Source organism: Littorina saxatilis, linkage group LG9, assembly GCF_037325665.1.
Source record: "Littorina saxatilis isolate snail1 linkage group LG9, US_GU_Lsax_2.0, whole genome shotgun sequence".
Taxonomy (NCBI): domain Eukaryota; kingdom Metazoa; phylum Mollusca; class Gastropoda; order Littorinimorpha; family Littorinidae; genus Littorina; species Littorina saxatilis.
In genome coordinates, this window is record NC_090253.1 from 40496915 (window position 1) to 40523566 (window position 26652).

At 43.0% G+C, this 26652-nt stretch overlaps 1 protein-coding gene across 3 annotated transcripts; it reads right to left on the reverse strand.

Moving 5' to 3' along the window:
• Positions 1–7551: 7551 nt before the first annotated feature.
• Positions 7552–25090, reverse strand: LOC138976077 (zinc finger and SCAN domain-containing protein 2-like). 3 transcript variants are annotated; one of them, XM_070348890.1, is made up of 5 exons: positions 25012–25090; positions 20353–20517; positions 14454–14799; positions 11872–13647; positions 9242–9511 (listed from the first exon to the last, which is right to left on the reverse strand). In XM_070348890.1, the coding sequence occupies exons 2-5, from the start codon at positions 20453–20455 to the stop codon at positions 9394–9396; spliced, it is 2343 nt and encodes a 780-aa protein (XP_070204991.1). In that variant the 5' UTR covers positions 20456–20517; positions 25012–25090; the 3' UTR covers positions 9242–9393. The 3 variants fall into 3 exon arrangements, with proteins under 3 accessions (XP_070204992.1, XP_070204991.1, XP_070204990.1); XM_070348889.1 differs by having other exon boundaries at positions 24830–25087; XM_070348891.1 differs by lacking the exons at positions 11872–13647; positions 14454–14799 and having other exon boundaries at positions 7552–9511; positions 24830–25087.
• Between the last annotated feature and the right edge of the window lie 1562 nt (positions 25091–26652).

The following is a 26652-nucleotide window of genomic DNA, read 5'->3' on the forward strand; positions in this document are numbered from 1 at the left end:
AGTTGACTTTCTCTTCGTATACACCAGTGACCCAGTTGTGCCTCAGGAATTGTCGTCGGCTTTTTAAAAGGTACCCGAAGTTTTTGTCACATCTCTTTGTCACGTCAAGGGTATCCTTATTTTGACGGCGTAAATGATTATGTTAAAAAAAAATGTGCCAGATAGCGAAGATGCGAGCCTTTAATGGCATAGACAGTTTGAATAAAATGACACAGGAATAAAAGTTTGAGTTGGGGTATGAAAATGGGTGCAATAATATTTTTGCACAGTTTAGATGCTGACAGTTTTCACAGGCATGCAAGCACATTTGCAGAGAGCAGTGCTCTGCAGTCCTTCTTAGCAGCATTTGCAGCGTTTTGTTGTACAGCTCTTCTTGCAGGCACACCTCATGAGTTCTCGGCACACGCTGGATATCTCTTGAAAGCTCGTCCAGAATGACTCCCACTTTCCAGCCTTGAACTGCCAGCCCACAGAGTTTGGAAGTCTAATAGGTAGATGGCTCTTCTCAATCTCATGTCCTGCAGCAGCACCTGACTTGTAAGGGGATTATGGTCAATTTGGCAGCTCTTTTTACTGAAGAGGTACCGTCTAGCACTGTTTACACCCAGTACGTTGCTGGTTTTGTCCTACAAATGCACACCAAAAAGCTCTTGTGCTGCCCTGTCAGTGGTACTCAGCTTACAAAGAGGAGCAGACAACCTGAAGAAAGTTTGAGTGACGTCTTCAAATGCTTGCCATACTTCCCAAGCCTTCTGATTCCCCAATACCATTGAAGAACGACATAGTGTCACAGCCTGTAAGGCTATGCAAAATGGGCAGACAGGGTGACTTCTCTTGGCCAATGGCTTTGGCAATGTGGCGATACACTTCACGAGCAGAAAAAAACGCAACACAGCTGGAATGAGAAGCAGACTGTCTGGCCTCCTCTACATCCATGGTGCAGGAAATCAGCCTGTGGTACCCTTCACACAAAAGATGAAAAGTGACATTTTTATTTGAATGTATTTGAATAATGTTTACTATCTCAGAGAGTCGGTCAAAGCCGGGTTAGCAAGTCTTCACACAACAGACCAAAATGAAAGAAAATTGTATTTCATGAATTCGTATAATTCTTACTGTTTCAGGTTAAAAAACAAACAAACACAGTTTCCAGTGACCCAACTGATTCTGGAATCTTTCTGACCGCTACATTTATTCGCTTCAAACAGTCGCTAACAGAATGTTGACCATAGTGAGGGTTCGTACGTTAAACCCATCAAATTCACAGAGGTCGCTTACAAATGATGTGCAAACATGTTCCAATTAATACAAATAAAAAAATCTTACTGTTAAGATGTATTAGGTAACAAACCTTGATACAGTAGTACTAGTGAAATCGGCTCCCTTCTGTGGCACCGGAATAAATGCAGAACGCTTGTTCCCAGGAACCGGCATGTGGTGTAACTCTTGTATATATCCTGTAAAAATAAAATTCACACCAATGCACGGTCAACTTAAAATAAGCAAAAGGATGAGAAACAAGCAACAAACCAAAATTGTAAAACTCAAAGAGCGGTACCTCTTCATTTTTCAAAACCACTTATCTCATTTGATTAGCATACACTGTATGCTTTTGTCTGTTACCTACCGTCTTTGAAAGTTTGATCACAACACTGTAAAGACATGGGGAGTGGAGTGTTTTTATCTCCAGCTGGTCATCCTACTATCTGGCCTACCCTCACTCAGTTTTTGACTCTACCCCTCCCCACCTTATGGAAGTCCTTAACGTAGGCAGGACGAATCATTTATCATACCATGAACAATCTCTTTCTCCTCGCCTTTTATTCAAAGTTCGTTTAATCTGTTTAAAATCACCAGCGTGGCGATCATGATTTCCTTACTTGTAATCAACAGATAGATCTAGATCTATCAGCATCACAATCCAGCTTGATGAGCTATTGCAAGATTACTCTGCATTTCAGCGCTTCACCCGATGAATAACAGACCCCAGGGGAGAATTAAACAGTAAAATGATGTGACATTGGTGAATGGATGCGTATTCTTGAAAACTTACCTTCAGAAACGTTGTTTTCGCTCAAATCAAAACACGCAATGTTGCGGAGGCCGCCATCTTGAATTTTCATGCTGCGGATGTATACAATTCTAAAAACGATCAAATTAAATACCAGAACACAAAAATACCCATAAGAGTATTTATGTCATGCATGTGTTATCAGCAGACAACTTCTGGTGCATGGTAAACCATTGAATTTTACATTTGCTGAGTTGGGAATATTTACTGCTGAGCGCTTTTGGTACGAATTTCGTCTGCTGTAAATGCAGCCTTTTATTCCCTATCAAAGACAAAAAAAACGATTTCTGAAGTGGCTCTGTATCTGAAATCCCTTAAATAATTATAAGGAACAATACCACAAAGTATGATGTTTGTTGCAAGATGTGAATGATTTATGAGTGCGTCTGCAACATACGAGCCCCACTAATCTAGATCTGTCTGTCTGCACTGGACACGACTGCCAAATAGTCTCGGCCCGCTCAAAATAACAATCACCGAGACTTTCAGTAATTCCATCGCGTGACGTCTAACCCTCGTACGTCATAATGTGACGTCAATGTAATATGACGTCTTCAAATGTTAAAGTTTCTACCACAGACATACACACATACATACGCACGCACGCACAGACAGACAAAAGTTAGCATCGCATAGGCTACACTTACGTGAGCCAAAAAGTGTCTCCCCGTGTTTTTATTTCATTCAGTTTGTTTGGGTAGTTGCTATTGACTTTGAAACTGACACGCTGGCTAAAAAGCTGCAACATTGTGTCCTTCAAAGTCAAACTGTCGTTAACTACCGCCCAATATTTATTTTTACTGCCCAGTAATTATATATTTTTCCCCGGTATTCATGTGTGTCCAGCGGAAGGTCGGCAGCTACAAGTGTTTGTTATTTTTAGAATTGAAGATTCCCGATGCTTGCTCTTCTCTGCGCAGGCGTTACCGGCGTTTTCGCCGGCGTGTCAGTTTCAAAGTCAATAGCAACAACCCAAACAAACTGAATGAAATAAAAACATGGGGAGACATTTAAAAAAATTTTTTTAACCTCAGTTGCATGCAGGTGTACATGGTATAGTACCTAGTAAACGCCCACCCCCCATTTTCGACCAGTGGAGTAGACAAGGAAAATAAATAAAGATTATTCAGTCTGCTGTTATTGTTGTTTTTCAATTGTTTCCTTTCCTTAGACATGTTTCGAGGATTGGACATAAAAAGGTTTGTAGAGTGGCTAGAGAATCGCAATACATTTTTGACTGGGAGGAAAAAGAAGAAACGAAAGCTTCATCTTTGGTTTAAACATAAGTTTATTTCAACAAATGTTACAATCATGACATGTATACAAAAGACACAGGTAACAGCAACAAGCTAGAAGCTTAAAGTGGTGTTCCTGCATGGATATTACAACGTAAGGCGGTAACGGCTGAACAATTTGTCTAAATAAACCAAATCTATTAATAACATATACTGTTCAAAAAAAGAAACGCATAGTTGCTACTTGCCAAATTTGTTTTATTTTTCGAAAAAATTAACAGAAAATCCAATATTTAGATTATTTGTTTGAAATTTGGTATGGACACAGTTGAATGCACACACAGTTCATTTGCATCTTCAAATCAATCAGTCAATCAATACGATTGGGTGCCGAGGCTGTCAAGTCAGTAGGGGGTGTGACTGCCTTGAGCAGCAACAACTGCCCGGCACCTTCTGGGCATGGACTGGATCAGATGCCGGATATCTTGCTGTGGGATGGTGTCCCACTCCTCCTGAAGTGCCTGCAATAGATCGCGGTGATTTGCCGGCGCTTCTTCTCGCCTGCGCACACGTCTGTCCAATTCATCCCAGAGGTGTTCTATCGGGTTCATGTCTGGCGACATGGATGGCCAGGGAAGCACCTGGACATGGTGGTCGGTGAGGAACTGGGTGGTGAGTCGTGCTGTGTGCGGGCGAGCGTTGTCCTGCTGGAATATGGCATCCTGGTCAGCCAGAAGAGGAAGGGCGTGTGGGCGCAGAATTTCCTCCACGTATCGCTGGGCAGTTATGCGCCCTTGGACGTGCACCAGGGTGCTCCTTCCAGCGGTATTGATCGCCCCCCACACCATGACGCCTCCACCACCATGAACGGGTGCCTCATCCACACAGTTGGGCGCGTAACGTTCGTTTACTCTCCGGTAGACCCTCCTCCGACCATTATGTCGCTGGAGCGGGAAGTAGGACTCGTCGCTGAACCACACGTGTCTCCAGTGAAGGTGCTGGTTGCCCCACTGCACTCGGTTCTGGCGATGGCGGCGGGTGAGGACAGCTCCTCTGTGAGCTCTCAAACCAGCTTCATGCAGGCGGTTCCGCACGGTCTGGTCCGATAATCGGTGTGGCCCGGGGAGAGCCTGGACAGAAGATGAGGCCGACAGGAAACGATTCCGGAGGTGGCGGAGCCGTATGAAGCGGTCGTGAGCAGCAGTTGTCGCCCTTGGTCTTCCCGCTCGTGGCAAGTCAGCAACGGAGCCAGTGGCTTGAAACCTGACCCACAGTCTACTGATGGTGCTCTGGGACACGTGGAAGTGCCTGGCGATTGCACTTTGACTTTGGCCTGCTTGTAAACGACCCAATGCAATTTGGCGGTCTTCTCTGCTCAATCGGGCCATCTTTCGTCGCTGAATTGTCGTCTGATTTCTTTGTGGCGAACAATCCGCTTTTATGGGTTTTGGAAGACATGGTGAGAGCTCAATATTCCCCGAGTTTCACGAGATTACACTGAAGCATGACGAGTGGTCATGCCAAATGAGCAATTTTGACATTGTAGCCACTGATAACGCATGCGTCACGTGCAGAGCTCACTTGTGGTTTGTTTGTTTGTTTATTTGTTGCTTAACGTCCAGCCGACTACGCAGAGCCATATCACTCACTTGTGGCAATGGACGATTTGTTTGTTTATTTGTTGCTTAACGTCCAGCCGACTACGCAGAGCCATATCAGGACGAGGAAGGGGGGGATGAAGGGGGCCACTTGTCAAGCGATTCCTGTTTACAAATGCACTAACCCATTAGGCAATGGACGAAAGGTCGACGACCAGATAAACATTTTCTGCAGTTTGGTGGATATCCTTGTAGCCATATAACTAAATTAACCAAATATTACAAGCTATGCGTTTCTTTTTTTGAACAGTATAATAACCTTTGCATAATCATTATAAAGAAAGACAGTAAGGGGAAGGAAGGAGGGGAAGGAAGGAGGGGAAGAAAAGGAATAAAAAGAAGAGGGATGGGTAGGAGTTGTGCAGAAATTAAAGTTGTTGTCCGGTTTGTGGAGCATTGATTCTCGTTTGCCCAAAGCGGCCTGAACGTTCAATGAACGAGTGTACTAGGTTTCCTGTTCAAATCTAGAGAATACTGTCTGTCTCCATTTAGAAGGTAGGGGAGGTGAATACTGTGGTTAGGGAGAGTATGTATGGTTTCTTGACGTGCTTCGCGATAATTTGGACAATTTAATAGGAAGTGTTTTACAGTTTTGGACGGAAATCCGCAGTCACAAGATGCATCTGTAGCACTAGATCGTTATTTCTTTTTTTTTTACAAAATGGTCGTGGTGTATGTGTGTCTGTGTGTGTGTGTGTGTGGGCGTGTGTGTGTAGAGCAATTCAGAGTAAACTACTGAACCGATCTTTATGAAATTTGACATGAGAGTTCATGGGTATGATATCCCCGGACGTTTTTTTTCATTTTTTCGATAAATGTCTTTGATGACGTCATATCCGGCTTTTTGTAAAAGTTGAGGCGGCACTGTCACACCCTCATTTTTCAATCAAATTTCATTGACAGCTTGGTGGCTTAAAAATTAATTAATGACTTTGGTCATTAAAAATCTGAAAATTGTAATTAAATTGTTTTTATAAAACGATCCAAATTTACGTCCATCTTATTCTTCATTATTTTTTGATTCCAAAAACATATAAATATGTTATATTCGGATTAAAAACAAGCTCTCAAAATTAAAAATATAAAAATTTTGATCAAAATCAAATTTCTGAAATCGATTTAAAAACAATTTCATCTTATTCCTTGTCGGTTCCTGATTCCCAAAAACATATAGATATGATATGTTTGGATTAAAAACACGCTCAGAAAGTTAAAACGAAGAGAGGTACAGAAAAGCGTGCTATGCAGCACAGCGAAACCACTTCCGCGCTAAACAGTCTCGTCAGTTTCACTGCGTTTTGCACGAGCGGCGGACTACGGTCATTGTGAAAAAATGCAGTGCGTTCAGTTTCATTCTGTGAGTTCCACAGCTTGACTAAATGTAGTAATTTCGCCTTACGCGACTTGTTCTTTCTTTATTTGGTGTTTAACGTCGTTTTCAACCACGAAGGTTATATCGCGACGGGGGAAGGGGGAAGATGGGATAGAGCCACTTGTCAATTGTTTCTTGTTCACAAAAGTACTAATCAAAAATTTGCTCCAAGGGCTTGCAACGTAGTACAATATATTACCTTACTGGGAGAATGCAAGTTTCCAGTACAAAGGACTTAACACACTGCTTGACTAAAATCTTTACAAAAATTGAGTATATTCTGGGTGGTAGTTAAACGACAGTTTGACTTTAAAGGACACAATGTTGCACCTTTTTCAAGAATACGGGCCCAGAACAGGTTTGTTTGTTTGCTTAACGCCCAGCCGACCACGAAGGGCCATATCAGGGCGGTGCTGCTTTGACATTTAACGTGCGCCACACACAAGACAGAAGTCGCAGCACAGGCTTCATGTCTCACCCAGTCACATTATTCTGACACCGGACCAACCAGTCCCAGCACTAACCCCATAATGCCAGACGCCAGGCGGAGCAGCCACTAGATTGTCAATTTTAAAGTCTTAGGTATGACCCGGCCGGGGTTCGAACCCACGACCTCCCGCTCACTGGGCGGACGCCTTACCACTAGGCCACCGTGTTGCGGTCCCAGAACAGGTGAACCTAGCATCACACTCTGTACATGCAGTTTTAACTCCTGTGTGAGTTGACATGTGTTGCTTCAAAGTACTAGAGTGTGTACACCTGGCAATACACTCTGTACTCCTGTGTGAGTTAACATGTGTTCCTTCACATGTCCAGACCGTGCAAACCTAGCATCACACTCTGTACATGCATACCTTTTTACACATGTATGTTTTAACATGTGTTGCTTCAAAGAACTAGACCATGTAAACCTAGCATCGCACTCTGTACATGCATACTTTTTCACTCCTGCATGTGTTAACATGTGCCGCTTCAAATACCTAGAATTTGTAAAACTACCATCACACTCTGAACAAGCATACTTTTTCACTCCTGTGTGAGTTAACATGTGATCCATCAAATGTCCAGACCGTGCAAACCTAGCATCACACTCTGTACATGCATACTTTTTGACCCGTGAATTTGTTAACATGTGTTGCTTTAAAGCACCAGATAGGGTGTCGAACCTAGCATCGCACTCTGTACATGCATAGTTTTTCACTCCTGTATGTGTTAACATGTGCCGCTTCAAACCCCCAGAATGTGTAAAACTACTATCACACTCTGTACATGCATACTTTTTCACTCCTGTGTGAGTTAACATGTGATCCATCAAATGTCCAGACCGTGCAAACCCAACATCACACTGTACATGCATACTTTTTGACTCCTGTATGTGTTGACATGTGTCGCTTTAAAGTACCAGATTGGGTGAACCTAGCATCGCACTCTGTACATGCATAGTTTTTCACTCCTGTATGTGTTAACATGTGCCGCTTCAAAGAACTAGACCATGTAAACCTAGCATCGCACTCTGTACATGCATACTTTTTCACTCCTGCATGTGTTAACATGTGCCGCTTCAAATACCTAGAACTTGTAAATCTACCATCACACTCTGAACAAGCATACTTTTTCACTCCTGTGTGAGTTAACATGTGATCCATCAAATATCCAGACCGTGCAAACCTAGCATCACACTCTGTACATGCATACTTTTTGACCCGTGAATGTGTTAACAAGTGTTGCTTTAAAGTACCAGATAGGGTGAACCTAGCATCGCACTCTGTACATGCATAGTTTTTCACTCCTGTATGTGTTAACATGTGCCGCTTCAAACCCCTAGAATGTGTAAAACTACTATCACACTCTGTACATGCATACTTTTTCACTCCTGTGTGAGTTAACATGTGATCCATCAAATGTCCAGACCGTGCAAACCCAACATCACACTCTGTACATGCATACTTTTTGACTCCTGTATGTGTTGACATGTGCCGCTTCAAATCGCTAGAACGTGGAAATCTTGCACTACACAGTGCACATGCGTGTGGCTTCTCTCCTGTATGTGTTAAGATGTGCTTTTTCAAGCATCCAGACTTTATGAATCTATGACCACACACTGTGCACACATGCTTCTTCTCTCGTGTAGACGTTGATTTTGTGAACCTAGCATCACACTCTTGTCCCAGCCACATTACACCGACTGTTTTGACAACAGCTTGTGTTTTTGATGTCCCAGCACCTTGTTTCACCCAAATGTCACTGTGAGTGTTGACTGCAGGTTGTATTTCTGGTGGTTCTATCTCTTGTTTTATCCACACATCACCGTTAGCATTGACTGCAACACTCTGTTCTAGACAGACATCGCTGTGATTGTTGAATGCAGCTTGTGTTTTGGGTGTCCCAGCCTCTTGTCTCAGGGACATGTCACTGTGATGGTTGACTGCATGTTGTATTTCTTGTGGTTCTACCTCTTGTTTTACACACACATCACCATTAGCATTGACTGCAACACTCTGTTCTAGACAGACATCACTGTGATTGTTGAATGCAGCTTGTGTTTTGGGTGTCCCAGCCTCATGTTTCACCCACGTGTCACTGTGAGTGTTGACTGCAGGTTGTATTTCTGGTGGTTCTACCTCTTGTTTTATCCACACATCACCGTTAGCATTGACTGCAACACTCTGTTCTAGACAGACATCGCTGTGATTGTTGAATGCAGCTTGTGTTTTGGGTGTCCCAGCACCTTGTTTCACCCAAATGTCACTGTGAGTGTTGACTGCAGGTTGTATTTCTTGTGGTTCTATCTCTTGTTTTATCCACACATCACCGTTAGCATTGACTGCAACACTCTGTTCTAGACAGACATCGCTGTGATTGTTGAATGCAGCTTGTGTTTTGGGTGTCCCAGCCTCTTGTCTCAGGGACATGTCACTGTGATGGTTGACTGCATGTTGTATTTCTAGTGGTTCTATTTCTTGTTTTACCCAGACATCAACGTTAACATTGACTGCAACACTCTGTTCTAGACAGATATCGCTGTGATTGTTAAATGCAGCTTGTGTTTCTAAAGTCTCAGTCTCTTGTTTCAGCCAGAGACCACACTGAATGTTGACTGCAGCTTGTCCTTCCATTGTCTGCACTGCATGCATTGTAGCTGTACTCTCTGTCGCCACAGCTTCCTTGACTGGCACTGGATAGAAAACAAAAAACAGACAAGACCCATCCATGAATACAATCCTGATTATGATCAACTTTAAGTATGACAGTGAACTATCAATTTTTCTTTTGCTTTGGTTTTAATAATTAAGTGCCAAAAGGTGCTCACAGAACAGAAGACGGCTTGTTTTTTACAATAAAAATGTTTCTAAAAACGTGTGTCTGCTGAAAATTGGTGTGTGTGTGGATGAATGTGCGAAGATATAGTGGACATAATTTCGTGTGTCTGACTTGAACGGTTTTGAAGTTATCTTTGTTAAAAGTCAAAAATAACGCGAAAATCGGTCATCTGAAAATGGACATCGTGATACCTTGTGTTTTGAATATGCCACAGAAAAATAACAAGAAGCACAAATGCCTTGCAGTTAGTTTGATTGAAAGCCTTAAACATCGCTTAACAGACGAGACCAAACGTCAAATCTAAATCTCGACAGAATTTTTTTTTTTCGATAACCGAATTTTAATGTGTCGCATGCAAGATGTGTGGTCATCACGGCATACATTTTTTAAATCGCAGATATTTACTAAAGCTCTTTTTTTTTAAACTCTGGAATTGACGTCGACACGTCAAGCGATAACGGTGTATCAAACTGCTGTCTTTTAAGTAATCCAGCAAAGACGGCAGAACTTTTAAACAGCATTTTTGAAAACAAACCTGAAAATGTCGTCATATCTTGAGTGCGACATAATGTTCGGTAATTAACGGTTATTTTATGTTAAAAACAAAATTTACATGTACAAGGATCTACTTCATCTAGGGAACCATGTGACACATTCTCATGGGTGCAACTGCTGGAAAATGAAAAAACTGAAAAGGCCGGGATCCAGGGGCCGCCGAGGCCCCTGGCTGGGTACAGGGGCAGCACCCCTGTTAGGGGGTCAGGGCAAAATGTACAACTTTAAGGGTATTTGAAGGCCTCTCCTTCAAGCTGACAGGGAGATTGCTACGTAGATTAAGACAAAAAAATGGCAATAAAATCATGTATCAGTATTGACACAAAATTGTTCATGAAGCACCACTCAAGACTTTTTACACAACACTGTACAGAGTTTCTTACAAATAATAGCCTTCTCCAGTAGGGGACACCCCGAAGCGTCCCGGTACCAAAGCGTCCCGGTACCGAAGCGTCCCGGTACCAAAGCGTCCCGGTACCAAAGCGTCCCGGTACCGAAGCGTCCCGGTACCAAAGCGTCCCGGTACCGAAGCGTCCCACTATAACGCGTCACAGGACTTAGACTTTTTTTTTAAAACCTTGACCAAGGGCGGATCAATTCACTTTGGAGGGGGGGGGGGGGGGGGTTACAAAATGACTGCGAAGATACAAGTTGACGGCGCCAAAGGCGCTTAAGCCTCTAGGGGGGTCCGGGGGCATGCCCCCCCGGAAATTTTGTTTATCCAAAGAAGCAAAATAGAGCTATCTGGTGCATCCTGAGCCAATAAATTACCTCTTTTTTTGGGGGGGGGGGGGGGGTGGGGGGGGGGGGGTTACGTAACCCGTGTAATCCCCCCCCCCCCCCCCAGATTGGCCCTTGTTGACCTTGATTTGACCTTGACTTGACTAACCATATTTATTTTTTTTAAATTTAATCTTGACCTTGATTTGACCTTGAGTTCACTGATTTTTTTAATTTTGCACAGACCTTGATTTGCTTTCGGTAAAAAAAAAAAATCACTTTTTGTCCAACTTTTCCCCAACTTTACTTTAGATCTGTACTCACAACACAGAAATACTGTACCCGTGTGGACAAGTTCGGGGAAAAAGTCCGTAGGCTTCCGTTCACAAGAGGGATATGTCTGTTATCACACACGCTTTCTGGCTTCACTAAGCGTGAGCGTCGGAAAAAGTCTTTTCAGTTCTGCCTCCGACTTTTAAATTGTGTCATTTGGGTTAATTTGGGTTTGTTTGGGTTCATTTGGGTAATAAAGAACGCTCGCGCTGGACCCGAGTACTCTTCAGACTGGCTCGCTCCCCCAGTATGAAAGTTTTTGTCTTGTGCACGTTTAAGACCAAGTGATTGCTCTGTGTGAATTACAGGCATTCCCTTTGCTATATAATACATTGGCATGCGAGCCCAGGATGTGCGTGGTGACTGGTACCGGGACGCTTCGGCACCGGGACGCTTCGGTACCGGGACGCTTTGTGCCCTACTGCGCGGGAGCGTCCCGAAGCGTCCCGGTACCAAAGCGTCCCGGTACCCCTGTGACGCGCTATAGTGGGACGCTTCGGTACCGGGACGCTTCGGCACCGGGACGCTTCGGTACCGGGACGCTTCGTGATGTACCCCTCCAGTACATATCAGTCATGAGAGCTCCTTGGTTTCTTGAAAAAAGACCTGATATCACCCACTGCAGCTTGCTTCTTTCCCTTTTTTGACACTGAACTGGGGGAAGGGGCAGTGGCAGAACTGCTGGTTGAGTTGGCACGCACTGAACTGCGGGCAGGGGCGGAACTGCTGGTTGATGTGGCAGACACTGAACTGCCGGCAGGGGCAGAACTGCTGGTTGAGTTGGCAGACACTGAACTGCGGGCAGTGGCAGAACTGCAGGTTGAGTTGGCAGACATTGAACTGCGGGCAGGGGCGGAACTGCTGGTTGATGTGGCAGACACTGAACTGCCGGCAGGGGCAGAACTGCTGGTTGAGTTGGCAGACACTGAACTGCCGGCAGGGGCAGAACTGCTGGTTGATGTGGCAGACACTGAACTGCCGGCAGGGGCAGAACTGCTGGTTGATGTGGCAGACACTGAACTGCCGGCAGGGGCAGAACTGCTGGTTGAGTTGGCAGACACTGAACTGCCGGCAGGGGCAGAACTGCTGGTTGAGGTGGCAGACACTGAACTGCCGGCAGGGGCGGAACTGCTGGTTGAGTTGGCAGACACTGAACTGCGGGCAGGGGCGGAACTGCTGGTTGAGGTGGCAGGAGGTGTGTTCTTTGCAGAAGATGTCAGGTTAGGTAGACAATTGACCTGCCTCCCTGACTTTTTCTTCAACTGCTCCACTGCTGCATCCCATATCTGTGTCTGTGTCTTCTTCTTTTTGTCCCTCTTCCATACACTGTGTTGAACGAATGCCCCCTTGCTCCCTTGTACACATGAAATCATGCCTGGTGTCACACTCAGTGTTGTTGCGGTGGCCTGTTTTGATTTCAGAGATGATCGTACCATGGCAACAGCCTCATAATTCTCGGATAAGAGATTCACTCTGTCTTTTCTGATGCAGTCATCCATCGTATTGAAGGACGATTCCACTAACGGCCCTGAGAAGATGGACAAGAGGGCTTTTATGAGTCGCATCATCATTGGAAATCTGACACTTCCGTTGGTCTTGAGCCGAAACACAAGGCTCCAAAAGTTTACATCAAGGCGACAAGTGTCACTGTCTGGGTCATAACTGGCAGCAAGATTCTTGACATCCTTGTCTACAGCATAGTCCCTGGCTTCAGAGTCCAATGTCCCCCTCTGCTCTTCAGTGATGACGTTTGGCAGCGATGTGGCAAGTTTCTTCAGTATCCTGCCAAACCGGGGATCTGAAACAGCTGCTGGGTTGAGACAGCTCAGCTGAATGATGGTCGAGTTGTCCAGAGGAAGGCTGTCAAGCAGCAAGAAAGACGCCTTCCCAAAGCCTTCTCTCAGTTTGCCTGCCATATCAGCTGCCCAGTGGCGAGACTGCTTGATGCCCTTTGTGAACGCAGCATGGCAATGTTCCCCGACGCACAGTTCACCATCAGCCACCTGCATAGATCGCAAGCGCACCTCCTCTTTCAGGTTCACCATTCCTTTCACTGTCTCTGGAACGTGATTCGCCTGGAGAAACAGCATCAGAAACTTTTGCACCAAGGAAAACATCAGCTCATGGTGGATGTGGAGCACTGGTTTTTCTGACTGAAGAAGCTTGGTGTAGCTCTCCAGTTTTTTCAAGAGTCCCCTGTACAGATCAACAGTGGCCTGAAATTGGGTGTAGTCCTTAAACAGACCAGTGAGGATCCTGTCTTTTCTTGAGAGGTTTGAGGACGTCTTGGATTGCTTGGCCTGTGCAATCTGGATCACTCTGATCCTGGCTGCTGCACTGGACGACACCGCATGACTCTCGAGGATTCTGTTGATCACAGGCCTGAAAAAAAGATATTTTATTTTTAAAACCAACATGACATTCAGGAAGCAAAAGTTTACAGTTTGAGTGGTGCAAGTGTGTGTCAGAGTGAGTATGTGAGCATGAGTGTATGTTACCTGTTACCATAATAATATACAGTAATGCTGTAACAATAGAAACAAATCTAACCATGTCTTATAATCATTTTTAAATACAAAGCAAAACAAGAGGCGAAGCCATCAAGGCTCACGTAAGAAATCGACAAACAGTAACACAAACTCAATCACTCCGTCACACACACACACACACACACACACACACACACACACACACACACACACACACACACACACACACACACACACACAGAGCATAGGTGAAACTGTGCAAGAAAGCGAGACACTAGATCTAGATCTGTCTGTCTGCATGTAGCCTACTTACAGGGACACGACTGCCAACTAGTCTCGGCCCGCTCAAAATAATAATGACCGAGACTTTCAGTACTTCCTTCGCGTGACGTCTAACCCTCTTACGTCATAATGTGACGTCAATGTAATGTGACGTCTTCAAATGTTAGAGTTTCTACCACAGACATACACACGCACGCACGCACATACCCACGCACGCACAGACAGACAAAGTTACGATCGCATAGGCTACACTTACGTGAGCCAAAAATAAGAAAGGTTTCAGACACAGAAAGTGAAGAGAGGTGAATAGAGACTAAACAAACAGATCAAATATCAGATTTTCACTTACAACAAAGAAGAAATTGAAGAGGAGCAGAAAAAAAAAGAGGGATGATATATATCAAGAACCATTCCTACCGGTACTGCTCTTGCTCTTCTGTAGACAGGAAGGAGAAGTAGTAGACGCGGAGGCTGTCGATAAGTCTTGAAATCCTGTCACACACCTGTAACATTTGCAGAAATCGACTGGGGCATGGCCTGATGATGTGAAGCCCCTTTGGTTGTCCGAGCACAACCTGCACTTCTTGAAAAAGATCCTTTGCCTTTGGCGACTTCTCCAGGTCGTAGTAAATATCTGACGATATGTTCTCAAGGTAGCCGTCAAAGGGTTTGAAAAGCGCCTTTGCTGCATTGGCAACGATATGTACTGTGTCCCCACTGATGTCCAACAAGTGAGGGTTCTTTTCCCTCAGGCGGGTTGATTCTGTGTTCAAAATTTGTGAAGAAATCACGAACCACGAATGCGCTACCAAGTGTTGAAATTATGTCGTCAACATCTTTTGAGATCTTGCTTGCGACATAATCTTGCGTTCAACATAAAATGTTACTACCTTATCGAGTTTAATGGGAAAACTAACTATTTGTTGTCTGAGTTTAACACTATTGTGACTAGCACTGCCACGGCGTTTACGTCCTGCCTGCCCAAGCTTGCCACCAAGAAACTTCCCAAAAATCAGTAACTGTAAAGAAATCTGTCTAGCAAGCTTGAATTAAGTCCAATCACCACCAAATTTTGTGTACTAATTCAAAAATGGATGCCCAGTTCAGTCGTGCTATTTATAAGTTTGTCACGCGATTTGTTTTAGCAAAGGGGGGTGAAAGGGGGGTGAAAGGGGGATAATTTGTGTTTTTTAACGTTTTTTTGTGTGTGTTTTATTTTCTACTGCTTTTTTTAAAAGTTATTTTTTAACAGAAAGTATTATAAATAATGTTATAACCAAACAAGGTGTAAAACCTATGAATTAGCTGAAATATTGTTAACATTGTACACAGAAATAAGGAGACAGTACAAAGAAAAAAACAAGCAAATCACGCATTCACTCACAGCATCCTGACTCAAATGAAACAAAACTGTAGATCTAACACTCACCAAATGATGTCTAGGTAATCCATATTGAATATAAGTCACATTTTCACAACAAAGTACCAACTGTACACCTATGAACAATTCCAAAAGGATTTGAAGGCTCCAGCCATCCATTGTTATCAGTGCTGCCACGCCCCCATAGCTCCTGCACGATTCCGAGATACATGTTCGTCTAGCAGTATCACCGCCAACCACGTGTAGTTTGCCGACTCGTACTAGCAACAACGGGACTGTTTCTTCCTCACTTTCACTGCTTGTATCACTTTCGTGAGGCGAAAACGATACGTCCGAATCATGCTCTACGGGATCCTCTAGGTCCAACATCCGGAGAATCTCCTCCCGAGACAAGGCTCACCTTTGATTCATTTTTTTCCCTCAAAAACGCACACAAATCAGGCGGATTTGCAAATGGCAGAAGGGGACGCCAAGTGTATCAAGGGAAACAACTCAATTTATTTGCAAGCTTCAAAAACCGGGAAGCAATCACGAGTCGTGTACCCTCTATGGCTGGTACTGAAAAATGCGCTTCCCGTCCATGGGCGTGTCAGCGCTGGTACTGATTTATCAGTGTCCCGTCGCGAAAGTGTTAAGCTTCTTAATTAGGCCAAATAAAAAAATAGGTCTGTTCACGGTAACATGGCCAAAAAAAATAGGGTCGGTCGGTCGGATTTCCCCCCCCCCGTCTCGTTTGGTCCATTTCTGTCCGATTTTGTTCAATTGTTGTTTGAAAACGAAGGGAATTTTATCGTCTTTCCTCACAAGGCAAAAATTATTACAATATAGCTAAGTACGCTCCGGTTTGACACCAAAAAGCGACTTTACGACAAAGACCAAATTTTTTTTTTTCATTTTCATTTTTTTTTTATTTAAAAAAAAAAAAGTTTAGGGTCGGGCCGAAAAATTAGGGTCGGTTGGGATACCGTAAACAGACCTATTTTTTTTATTTGGCCTTATAAGCATAATAAAACCGAACTTCCAAGATGAATTTTAATTGAGATTAGCAAAAGATCGAGTACGCAAGTCGACCTTAAAGCAAAAAAAATGATAACACGAGCGTTTGTCAAAAGGAAAAGATATCTTTTTCTCAGACTTTTTTTTTTAAAGTTAAAACCTTGAAACTTGACATACATTTGGGGCTAAATCATGCATGGTAAAAGTAGCCAAAAATAAAAACTTTTTTTACATATAATTTTTTTTTCTATAACTTTTTTCCCCATGGTTCATTCATCATCTGACATAACTTTTTAGCGAAATCTAACCATAAGATTATTGAAAAAAAGCAAAAATGTAGACGACCACCTTTAAAAGGAGGATTCAGCGAACGAGGAAGAAGAAGAAGAAAAGGAGGATTCCACAACCTATGCTCCCCCCCCCCCCCCCCACAAAAAAAAGCTGTTCCAGCTTCATAAAATAATGTTCAAGAGAACTCCTTATATGACCTGTATCAATCCATTTTGTTATTCAACCCTAAGAAAATTTCACATATTCAAAAAAAAAAAAAAGAGATTCTTTCTAACAAGAATCATAAAAATTACTAATTTTTTGACCAAATTGAGTTTTGGCTAGCCCAGACAAAATATGTATACTCAGACACTTGTGTGACCTCATTTCTGACACTATCAGGGTGTGTCAACTGATTCCGTTCATACACCGGATGTTTCCGTTCGTACGCAGGATGTTTCTGTTCATTCAGCCTCATTTTTGGCACTTGCTTGGGGAAAAAGCGTGGCGGTAAGTATGGTGGGCAGCGCACTTTTGTGATATTGCAAGAGTTATGTAGCTAATTGGTTGGGCTATGTGTACGATAAGTAATCCTCATGATAACACACGAGGTCCAAACGTGGCAGAATTGCCTGATTTTTTAACATTTTCTTGTTGTTCTTGCTCTATTATCAAATCTGACCCCTGAGTTGCGCATGGTCACCAAAACCATTGCCTGTTACGAAATTTTGCTTGAACAGAAGTTTATACTTATAGAAACCCATGGCTTTTATACAATCACTTGTCTTTTGAAAACATGCAGATTCTGTTCGTACGCCATGATTTCGTTCGTACAAAAGTGCATGTTTTCGTTCGTACGTACAAAAATTGATTCTGTTCGTACACATTTGTTAGATCAGGCAGAAACAGGCCCCCACTTCAAGTTATGTGTGTTCCAATGGTCGTCATGTAGCACAGAGTACGCCTACGAGTGATGTTGGACCTATGTGAACCATAAGATGTATTGAACTTGCATCAATCAGTTTTGATGAAAACAGGTGTCTGTTCGTACCACTTCATTAGGACAGCACGTTTCGCCCTGCAGTTCGGACTGACGATCTAACAGCGAACGACAAGAAGAAGAAGTACCACTTCATCAAATTGTTTCCGTTTGTATGCGTTATATGTTCGTGATTTTGGATGAAGCAAATTCAATACATCTTATGGTTTACATAGGTCCAATATCACTCGTAGGCGTACTCTGTGCTATATGACGACCACTGGAACACTCATAACTTGTAGTAGGGGCCTGTTTCTCCCTGATCAAAGAAATGTGTACGAACAGAAACATGTGATTTTGTACAAATCATGGCGTATGAACAGAATCTGCATGTTTTTAAAAGACAAGTGATTGTACAAAAGCCTTTTTTGTTACTGATCAAAACAAATTAGGAATCTGCTGTCTCATTCGCGGTCGGCAGCCCCGCGTACGCTCATCTCTCACATTTGAACGCCTGTCGTCTACAGGGCCAGTTGATATATTCTACCTCCGAAATAGCACTTCTTTGCATCGTCAATGACTCCATCATCTATTAGAATCCCAAACCGATGTCAAATACGAGCTGATTTTGTGAACAAAAGCACATTTCTACTTCCAAAGCCCATCGAACAGCCATTTCAGGCGCTCGATCGCCGACATTTTCAGCTTTGAGGGTAATTTACAGACAAATATCAATTGCTCTATTACATTTTATGCATCGAGAAACAAATTAAGTCAGCGCTGAATCAGTAGCTTACTTTAAATCCAACAAAACTGAAAACAAGTCGCGTAAGGCGAAATAACAACATTATTTTAGTCAAGCTGTCGAACTCACAGAATACAACTGAACGCACTGCTTTTTTCACCAAGACCACATACTCGTAGTTTCGTCAGTCCACTGCTCGTGGCAAAGGCAGTGAAATCGACAAGCCATGCTTTCTTTCTTTCTTTTCTTTATTTGGTGTTTAACGTCGTTTTCAACCACGAAGGTTATATCGCGACGAGACAAGCCATGCAGAATAGAGCGGTAGTGGTCGCGCTGAGCAGGACGCTTTTCTGTATGTCAATTCTTTTTAGCTTACTGATTTTGTTTTCAATCCAAACATATCATATCTATATGTTTTTGGAATCAGGGACCGACAAGGAATAAGATGAATTTGTTTTTAAATTGATTTCGGAAAATTAATGTTAAACATAATTTTCATATTTTTAATTTTCAGAGCTTGTTTGTAATCCAAATATAACATATGTATATGTTTTTGGAATCAGAAAATGACGAAGAATAAGATGAAATTGTTTTTGGATCGTTTAATAAAAAAATAATTTTAATTCAATCAATCAATCAATCAATCAATGAGTCTTATATCGCGCATATTCCGTGGGTACAGTTCTAGGCGCTCTGCAGTGATGCCGTGTGAGATGAAATTTTATACGGCCAGTAGATTGCAGCCATTTCGGCGCATATTTACCTTTCACGGCCTATTATTCCAAGTCACACGGGTATATTAACTGTGCCTAAGCAATTTTGCCAGGAAAGACCCTTTTGTCAATCGTGGGATCTTTAACGTGCACACCCAATGTAGTGTACACGGGGGGAGGTTCGGACACCGAAGAGAGTCTGCACACAAAGTTGACTCTGTGAAATAAATTTCCGCCGAACCTGGGATCGAACTCACGCTGACAGCGGCCAACTGAATACAAATCCAGCGCGCTACCAACTGAGCTATATCCCCGTCCCCAATTAATTACAAGTTTCCGATTTTTAATGACCAAACTCATTTATTAGTTTTTAAGCCACCAAGCTGAAATGCAATACCGAAGTCCGGCCTTCGTAGAAGATTGCTTTGCCAAAATTTCAATCAATTTGATTGAAAAATGAGGGTGTGACAGTGCCGCCTCAACTTTTACAAAAAGCCGGATATGACGTCATCAAATGTATTTATCGAAAAAATGAAAAAAACGTCCGGGGATATCATTCCCAGGAACTCTCATGTCAAATGTCATAAAGATCGGTCTAGTACTTTACTCTGAATCGCTCTACACACACACACACGCACAGACAGACAGACAGACACACATACACCACGACCCTCGTCTCGATTCCCCCTCTATGTTAAAACATTAAGTTCTTCTTCTTCTGCGTTCGTGGGCTGAAACTCCTATGTACACTCGTGTGGTTTTTTTTGCACGAGTGGAATTTAAATGTAAAAAGTGTCAGGACCTGCGTATAACTTCCGCCCCGCTTATGTCAGGTTATCCCCTGTGATCAAACCCTAAAAGTGTTCAAAGTTTCAGAGGTCTAACTTGAAAAACATTCGAGATAACCTCAACGTTAAGTTTTCTGTTCATGGACAGCCGGCCGGCCGTACAACTGGACACATATCAATCCTAATAGTAAATACTCACCAATTACTCAGGTGAGTCAAAAAGGACTCTAAACCTTCAACTTTTCCTTTGATGAACACCTATAATTTTCTTTGATGAACAAATAATCTTCCGGGGATTTTATGGAGTGAAACATTTTTAGATGTTCCTGCAGGGCAGATAATTTGTAATGCACAAATTCAAACAACGTACAAGTCATTATTTCAGCAGAGTTTTGCATTTTTTTCTTCTGTAAATTAATTCTGGGGTCTCATTAAAATTCTTACCTTGCGGATGTGGTTCAGTCCTATGCCAACACTGTGGCATCTCTTCAGCGACATCTATCTCTATCTTGACGTCTGACAGAAGAGCTGTGTCTCCTTCCTCCATGTTGAAGTACGCAAAAATATGGTCTCTGGCTGTTCACTGTCCAAGGCGTCAATGGTCCCTGACTGTTCCCGGATGAAAGCATTACAGAGTCATCAGATCTATTCTGCAGGATACATTAGGGACGCAACAGCTAGAATACACTTATAACAGAATGAAATTTAAAGTGGGTGAATTAACTTAAAGGCCCACTCCGCTTCCCATAAACCATCAGTTTCTGGCCACAGACACTGTCAGGCTTTTACACACAGTACAAACACCTTTTCGTTTAAACACTCACCGCTAGAGAACATCCAAGGTGCCCTCCATAAAGAGCAAGCATTTTTCAAATGTATTTTTGCGTGGCCAGCCGGATTTACTTTGGAAGCCTCGTTTCGGTGTTAGAACTAACTTTTAAAATCTAAATACATTGTAATAAATTGACAGCAATGACGTGAGACAAACATTTTTAAATCATAAAACAATTCTTTTTTTTCCATCAAGACAAGATCAGTACAATTCAAAGTTTTCAAAAGCTTGAAAAAAGGGAGTCCGGAAGCAGGTCATGCAACTGGTCGTGTTTGCCCAAGCAGACACATTTTCTGCATGTTGCTTGGTTTCTTTGAAGACGACCGCCTCGAACAACTTCGTTTGACTTGCAGGTTTTTTTGGCATTTTAGATTCAGAGGTACACAATTATATACAGCCAGTCGCATTGAAACCACAAACTGATGACTAAATTGTGAAAAAAGGAAAGCGGGTCACACGAGTACGAGTCCCTGGGGTTGAATAAACCATGAGAACTGGTGTGTGGTTTACGCATACTTTCTTTCTTTCTTTCTTTCTTTCTTTATTTGGTGTTTAACGTCGTTTTCAACCACGAAGGTTATATCGCGACGATTTACGCATACTAAATAGGCCCAATCCGCTTCCCGTAAACTATCAGTTTCTGACCACAGACACTAATTGTTAGGCTTTTACACATAGTACAAACACCCTTTCGTTCAAACACTTACCGCGAGAAAACATCCTAGGTGCCCTCCATAAAGAGCTAGCATTTTTCAAATGTATTTTTGCGTGGCCAGCCGTATTTACTTTCGAAGCCTCGTTTCGGCGCTAGAACTAACTTTTAAAGTCTAAATAATAAATTGACAGCATGACAATTGAGACAAACATTTTTAAATCATAAAACTTTTTTTTTTTCATCAAGACAAGATCAGTACAATTTGAAGTTTTGAATGTTTGCCGAAGCAGACACATTTTCTGCATGTCGCTTTGTTTCTTTGAAATCTACCGCCACCAATAAGTTCGTGTGACTAGCAGTTGTTTGTTGCATTTTAGATTCAGAGGTACACAATTATATATACAGCGAGTCGCATTGAAACCACAAACTGATGACTAAATTGTGAAAAAAAGAAAGTGGGTCACACGAGTCCACGATCGCTCTGGGGTTGAATAAACCATGAGAACTGGTGTGTGGTTTACGCATACTAAATAGCCGTTCAAACGAACTGTGTCATTTACTGCTGTTAATTAAAGCTAGAGCAAGTGTGTTCCATTAGGTTAGAATAGTTTATTTGGTGAAAGATTCCATCGTTCTATCAACCTCATGTGAGGCGTAGTGAGGCTTTAAGCACTGTGTTGCTCAATTTTATGGACAGAGAGGCTTGAAAACTCGATCTCTTTTTCGAGTGTAAACAGGGCTGGCAATAATGTACTCTCACATGATATACATGAAACCACTTCTATGTCGATACACACTCCAAGTGTGTTCCTTACTCTGATAATAAACTGCCGTGCATCAGTTTTGTGTGTGTGTTTGTCCCTAGTGTACTCTGATACTATGAACTAAAAGTCCTCTGAAAGCGGCGTATGGCTGCCTAAATGGCGGGGTAAAAAAGGTCATACACGTAAACATCCACTCGTGCAAAAACACGAGTGTACATGGGAGTTTCAGCCCACGAATGCAGAAGAAGAAGAAGAAGAAGAAGAAGAACTAAAAGTGCACTACGTTCCTTCGCAATTATGGTTGTCTGGTCTTTTAAGTACACTCAGAGAATGCAATCTACATTACAGTATTCTTCTTCTTCTTTCCGGTAATGCCCACGATCTTGAGGATGATCATTCTGGCAAGAAAAGAGAGGGGGGGGGGGGGGGGGGGGGGGGGCTGGGTGTGTTTTAAAATCCATTTGCGTGCTCTGGTCGTTGTCATTATCAATATCGTTGTCCATAAAACATTGCCAAAAGTCTGTATCCGTAAGGGCTCAGTTTCGTCAGGAACTGCATGTTTTTGAACTTGAACTTGAACTTGAACTTGAACTTTACTATGTGGTAGGCTGTGTAGCCTTTACATAGGTCCTATTACTAGACTGTAGCATGCGTGGCGGGCTGTTCTACAATCTAGACTAGGCAGGTAGGGTTGTACATAGAAGTACTGTGGCGCCAGAAATTGTCTATCCTGGTCTTAAAGCTGTTGACTGATGGCGCTGTTACTGCCTCTTCAGGCAAACTGTTCCAGGTGTTCACTACTCGCTGGGAGAAGTAATTGCTTCGTACGTTCAGTCTACAGTGGTCTTTGCCGAGTTTCAGAGAGTGGCCTCTAGTGTCTCTACTGCTGATGGGCTCAAAGTGGGGTCTGTCCGCTTCGTACATGCCGTGCACATACTTGAAGGTGTCTATCATGTCGCCCCGCAGGCGACGGTGTTCCAGGCTTGGAAGTTTCAGAGCTTTCAGCCTCTCACAGTAGGGCTCGTCTTTCAGACCTGGAATGAGTTTGGTCGCTCTGCGTTGCACGTTCTCCACTTCAGCACATAGCGTCTTGTTGTGTGGCTGCCACACTGAGTGCCCGTATTCCAGCTTGGGTCGGACCAGACTCTTGTATAGTTGGATGAACATTTCCTCCGTCAGGTAGTCAAAAGTTCTCCTGATGACGCCCACGATCTGGTTGGCCTTTCCAGAGACTATGCTGACGTGTTCTTTGAAGCTCAGTCTGTTGTCGACGTGCACACCCAAGTCTTTCTCCACCTCACTCTCCTGTAGCTCAATGTTGACATCCACCCCTCCCCTCTTCCCCTTCATAAAGTACTTTGCCTCGGACTTCTTGTTGCCGAGCTTCAAGGTGTGGCACTTATCTGGGTGGAAGCGGAGCAGCCAGTTGTCCGACCACTGTTGTAGACTGTCCAGGTCATGCTGTAGTGCCTCTGGCCCCCCTCTGTGTCGCTGCGAGTGTAGACCTTCGTATCGTCGGCGAATAGGCGGACAGGACAGGAACACACCTCCGGCAGGTCGTTGATGTAGATGACGAAGAGTAGAGGCCCGCAAACGCTGCCTTGCGGCACGCCGCTAGTAACTTTAGCTTGCTGTGAGGATGCTCCGTTGACCACTACGCACTGGGTTCTGTCTGTGAGGAATGACTCCACCCATCTTAGGACCTTTCCTTGGATTCCGTGGGCCGCAACTTTCGACAGCAGACGTTTATGAGGCACCGAATCGAACGCTTTCATGAAATCAGTGTAAATGATGTCCACACTCCCGCCATCGTCAAGAACCTCAGTCCAGGCATCCAAAACATCCAGGAGTTGAGTCACGCATGACCGACCTGCGACGAAACCGTGCTGCTCTTTGTGGATAAGGTTATTCTCTGCCAGGTGCTTCATGACTCTCTCCCTCACTAGACCCTCCATCACTTTGCACAGGATACAGGTCAGGCTCACCGGTCTGTAGTTGCCTGGGGTCAGGCGACTGCCTTTCTTAAAGATAGGAGTCACCGTAGCTTTGTACTCTCTGATAATGCAACTGCTCTGCATTTCTATCGCAAAGTGGCGTCGAATGGCAAATTCACTTCGTGACCGGAAGTTAACGTCGGAGTGCGTATTGTAAGCTAGTGCGATGATTGTTACACCCTTTTAATGAACAGTGTCAAATTCCTAAAACAAAGGCAATTCCAGAGCACAATAAATCTCCCCATACAATTGTCTTTGTGGATCAAAATGATGTCAGCGTGTTTGGAAGTTGCTGTCTAGTTCTCTGTAGAGAGGGTCAGATGCAAAAAAGTATACCAATTGGTCCAATGCTTACATTCTGTTTCCCTCCTAAAATTTTCATACCCCCCCTCCCCTCCCCTCCCCCCCGTTGTATAATTAAGAACCCCCGCCCGCCCCCATCTCCGCGTGTTTTCTTCCCATCACAGCTTTCCTCTCAAACAATTGCCGTAGTCAAACCACTTACAAGTTACCATACATCGGATCGATCGATAAAATGTCCTGTCTTTCATCTCGCCTAGTTCCGGGTGTACAAGTACTGAAGTAGGCTTCTCCATAAACATACAGCTCGATTACAACTCTGACGTTAAACGGTTATAATACTGTAGTGAATGCCGAACTGTAAACATCATCTCACCTTGTTCCGGGTGTAGATTACAAGTAGTGAAGTACTGATCGAAGACTTAGCCTTCTCAGAAGTTCTCTAGAAACATACGATACGGCTCGATTACAACGCTGATGTTTAACGGTTAGGCGCATAACGGTTATAATACCGTTTCTTAATTATGCATAGGCCACAGATGATTTAGTGTAACTTACTCTTTGTAAGTTTAACTCGTCTTTGGGTCAGCTAACGTTGAACATTTACCGTTCGTCATTCTTCAGTGCTACTGCTACCATAATCTCTGAGCCAAAATTAATCCTCCACGCCAAGCAGAGTGCTTTCCCTGGATCAAGCTCACAAGGTACGCAACTGTAATGGACATGTTACTCAACATTTACATAGATTATTTCCCTTGGACCCGTACTTCCATGTTTACTGTAGGATGGTTAAATTTTGGCATAAATTGATAACAGACCTTACTTGTAGTAAAAAATATTCGTGCCAGATGCTACGCACTCTCAATGAGTGTGCCAAATATGATGTGTACAAGAGTGAGTGGCTAAAAAAGATAGAATCTATTCTAAATGATTGTGGTTTATCATTTGTGTGGTTATTCCCTAATTCCGTGTCAACCAATTGGCTGGCAAATACTCTTGCGCAAAAGCTCAAAGACATCTATATACAAGACTGGACCAAGGCCTGTAATGAATGCAGTAAGGCTGATAATTATTCACTCTTCAAGATGAATTTTCATTATGAGAGCTATCTCGATAAACTACCTAATTGCTACAAAATCGCTCTAACAAAATTTAGAACGAGTAACCACAAGCTTCCAATTGAGAAAGGCAGATACACCAACCTCCCAAAGTATGAAAGAGTCTGCACAAAGTGCAACCTAAATAGAGTTGGAGACGAATTTCACTTTCTTTTGGAATGCCCTGCCTTAGCTGAAATCCGTGAGAAATTCATTCCCCCTCATTTTAGACAACATCCCAACTTTTTCAAGTATTCTAATCTCATGACCACCCCGAATCGAAAAAAGCTGCTAAACCTGGGTAAATTTGTGGCAGAGGGCTTTAAACTTTATAAGTAAGCTGCATAAGGAAAGACTTCAGTTTTTTCCCCCACTGCATGGGATTAAAAATGAGTGTACAATGTGTAAATATATACTTATTCTGTGAATGTGTGTGTGCGTGTGTACACGACTATACCTAAATGTGCCAACTGAAAATATGTGACATCATGCAATTGAAGATCTTGTCAGTCAATTTTTCCCCTGTAAAGAAAAAGACCTAGCAAACATGACATCCTACTGCATACTACATTCTTTGGTTTCCAGTTTTATGTCACGTCACGCAAGAGGTTGCGACGCTGTGATGCATCAACACATGCAAAATTGTTGCGAACAAAGCTCTCGTAGTACGGTACAAGGGAAGCAACTCCTCAAGGCAGAGTAGCAGTGACACAAATTTTCTTTTCAGCTATTGCTTCCCTTGGATGTGTTCATTTGTAGGGAAGGTGTGTGTGTGAGGGGTGTGCAGCGTCTCACAATTTGAATCTCTTTGTTATTTAATCTAGTCTTACCGTGCAGTATTTCAGTTTTATTTGTTTTTGTCACTCACTCCAACTTTGATTTTTCTCTATAACATTTTGACACTGATATGTATGATCGATGTCACAAATGCATGTTGATCTTTTAAATTGCTCTTGATCTGTTTATACTTGTTTCTTCCTCCCAAAATCTCTTTTTCGTTTACATCATAACCATGTTTTTGCTTCATGCCATCTTTCCATTTGTACTTTTGCATGTTCATTAAGTGTAAATTGTTTTCACTATGTGGTTCAAAAGAGCTTTT

Excerpts from the sequence above, each read along its gene's own strand:
- LOC138976077 (XM_070348890.1), bottom strand. The coding sequence starts at position 20,455 with ATGGAGGAAGGAGACACAGCTCTTCTGTCAGACGTCAAGATAGAGATA. Across the intron at positions 14,800-20,352 it reads GACTGAACCACATCCGCAAG|AATCAACCCGCCTGAGGGAA; the intron begins GTAAGAATTTTA and ends TTTTGAACACAG. Across the intron at positions 9,512-11,871 it reads GCTGCAGTGGGTGATATCAG|TGCCAGTCAAGGAAGCTGTG; the intron begins GTCTTTTTTCAA and ends TTTTCTATCCAG.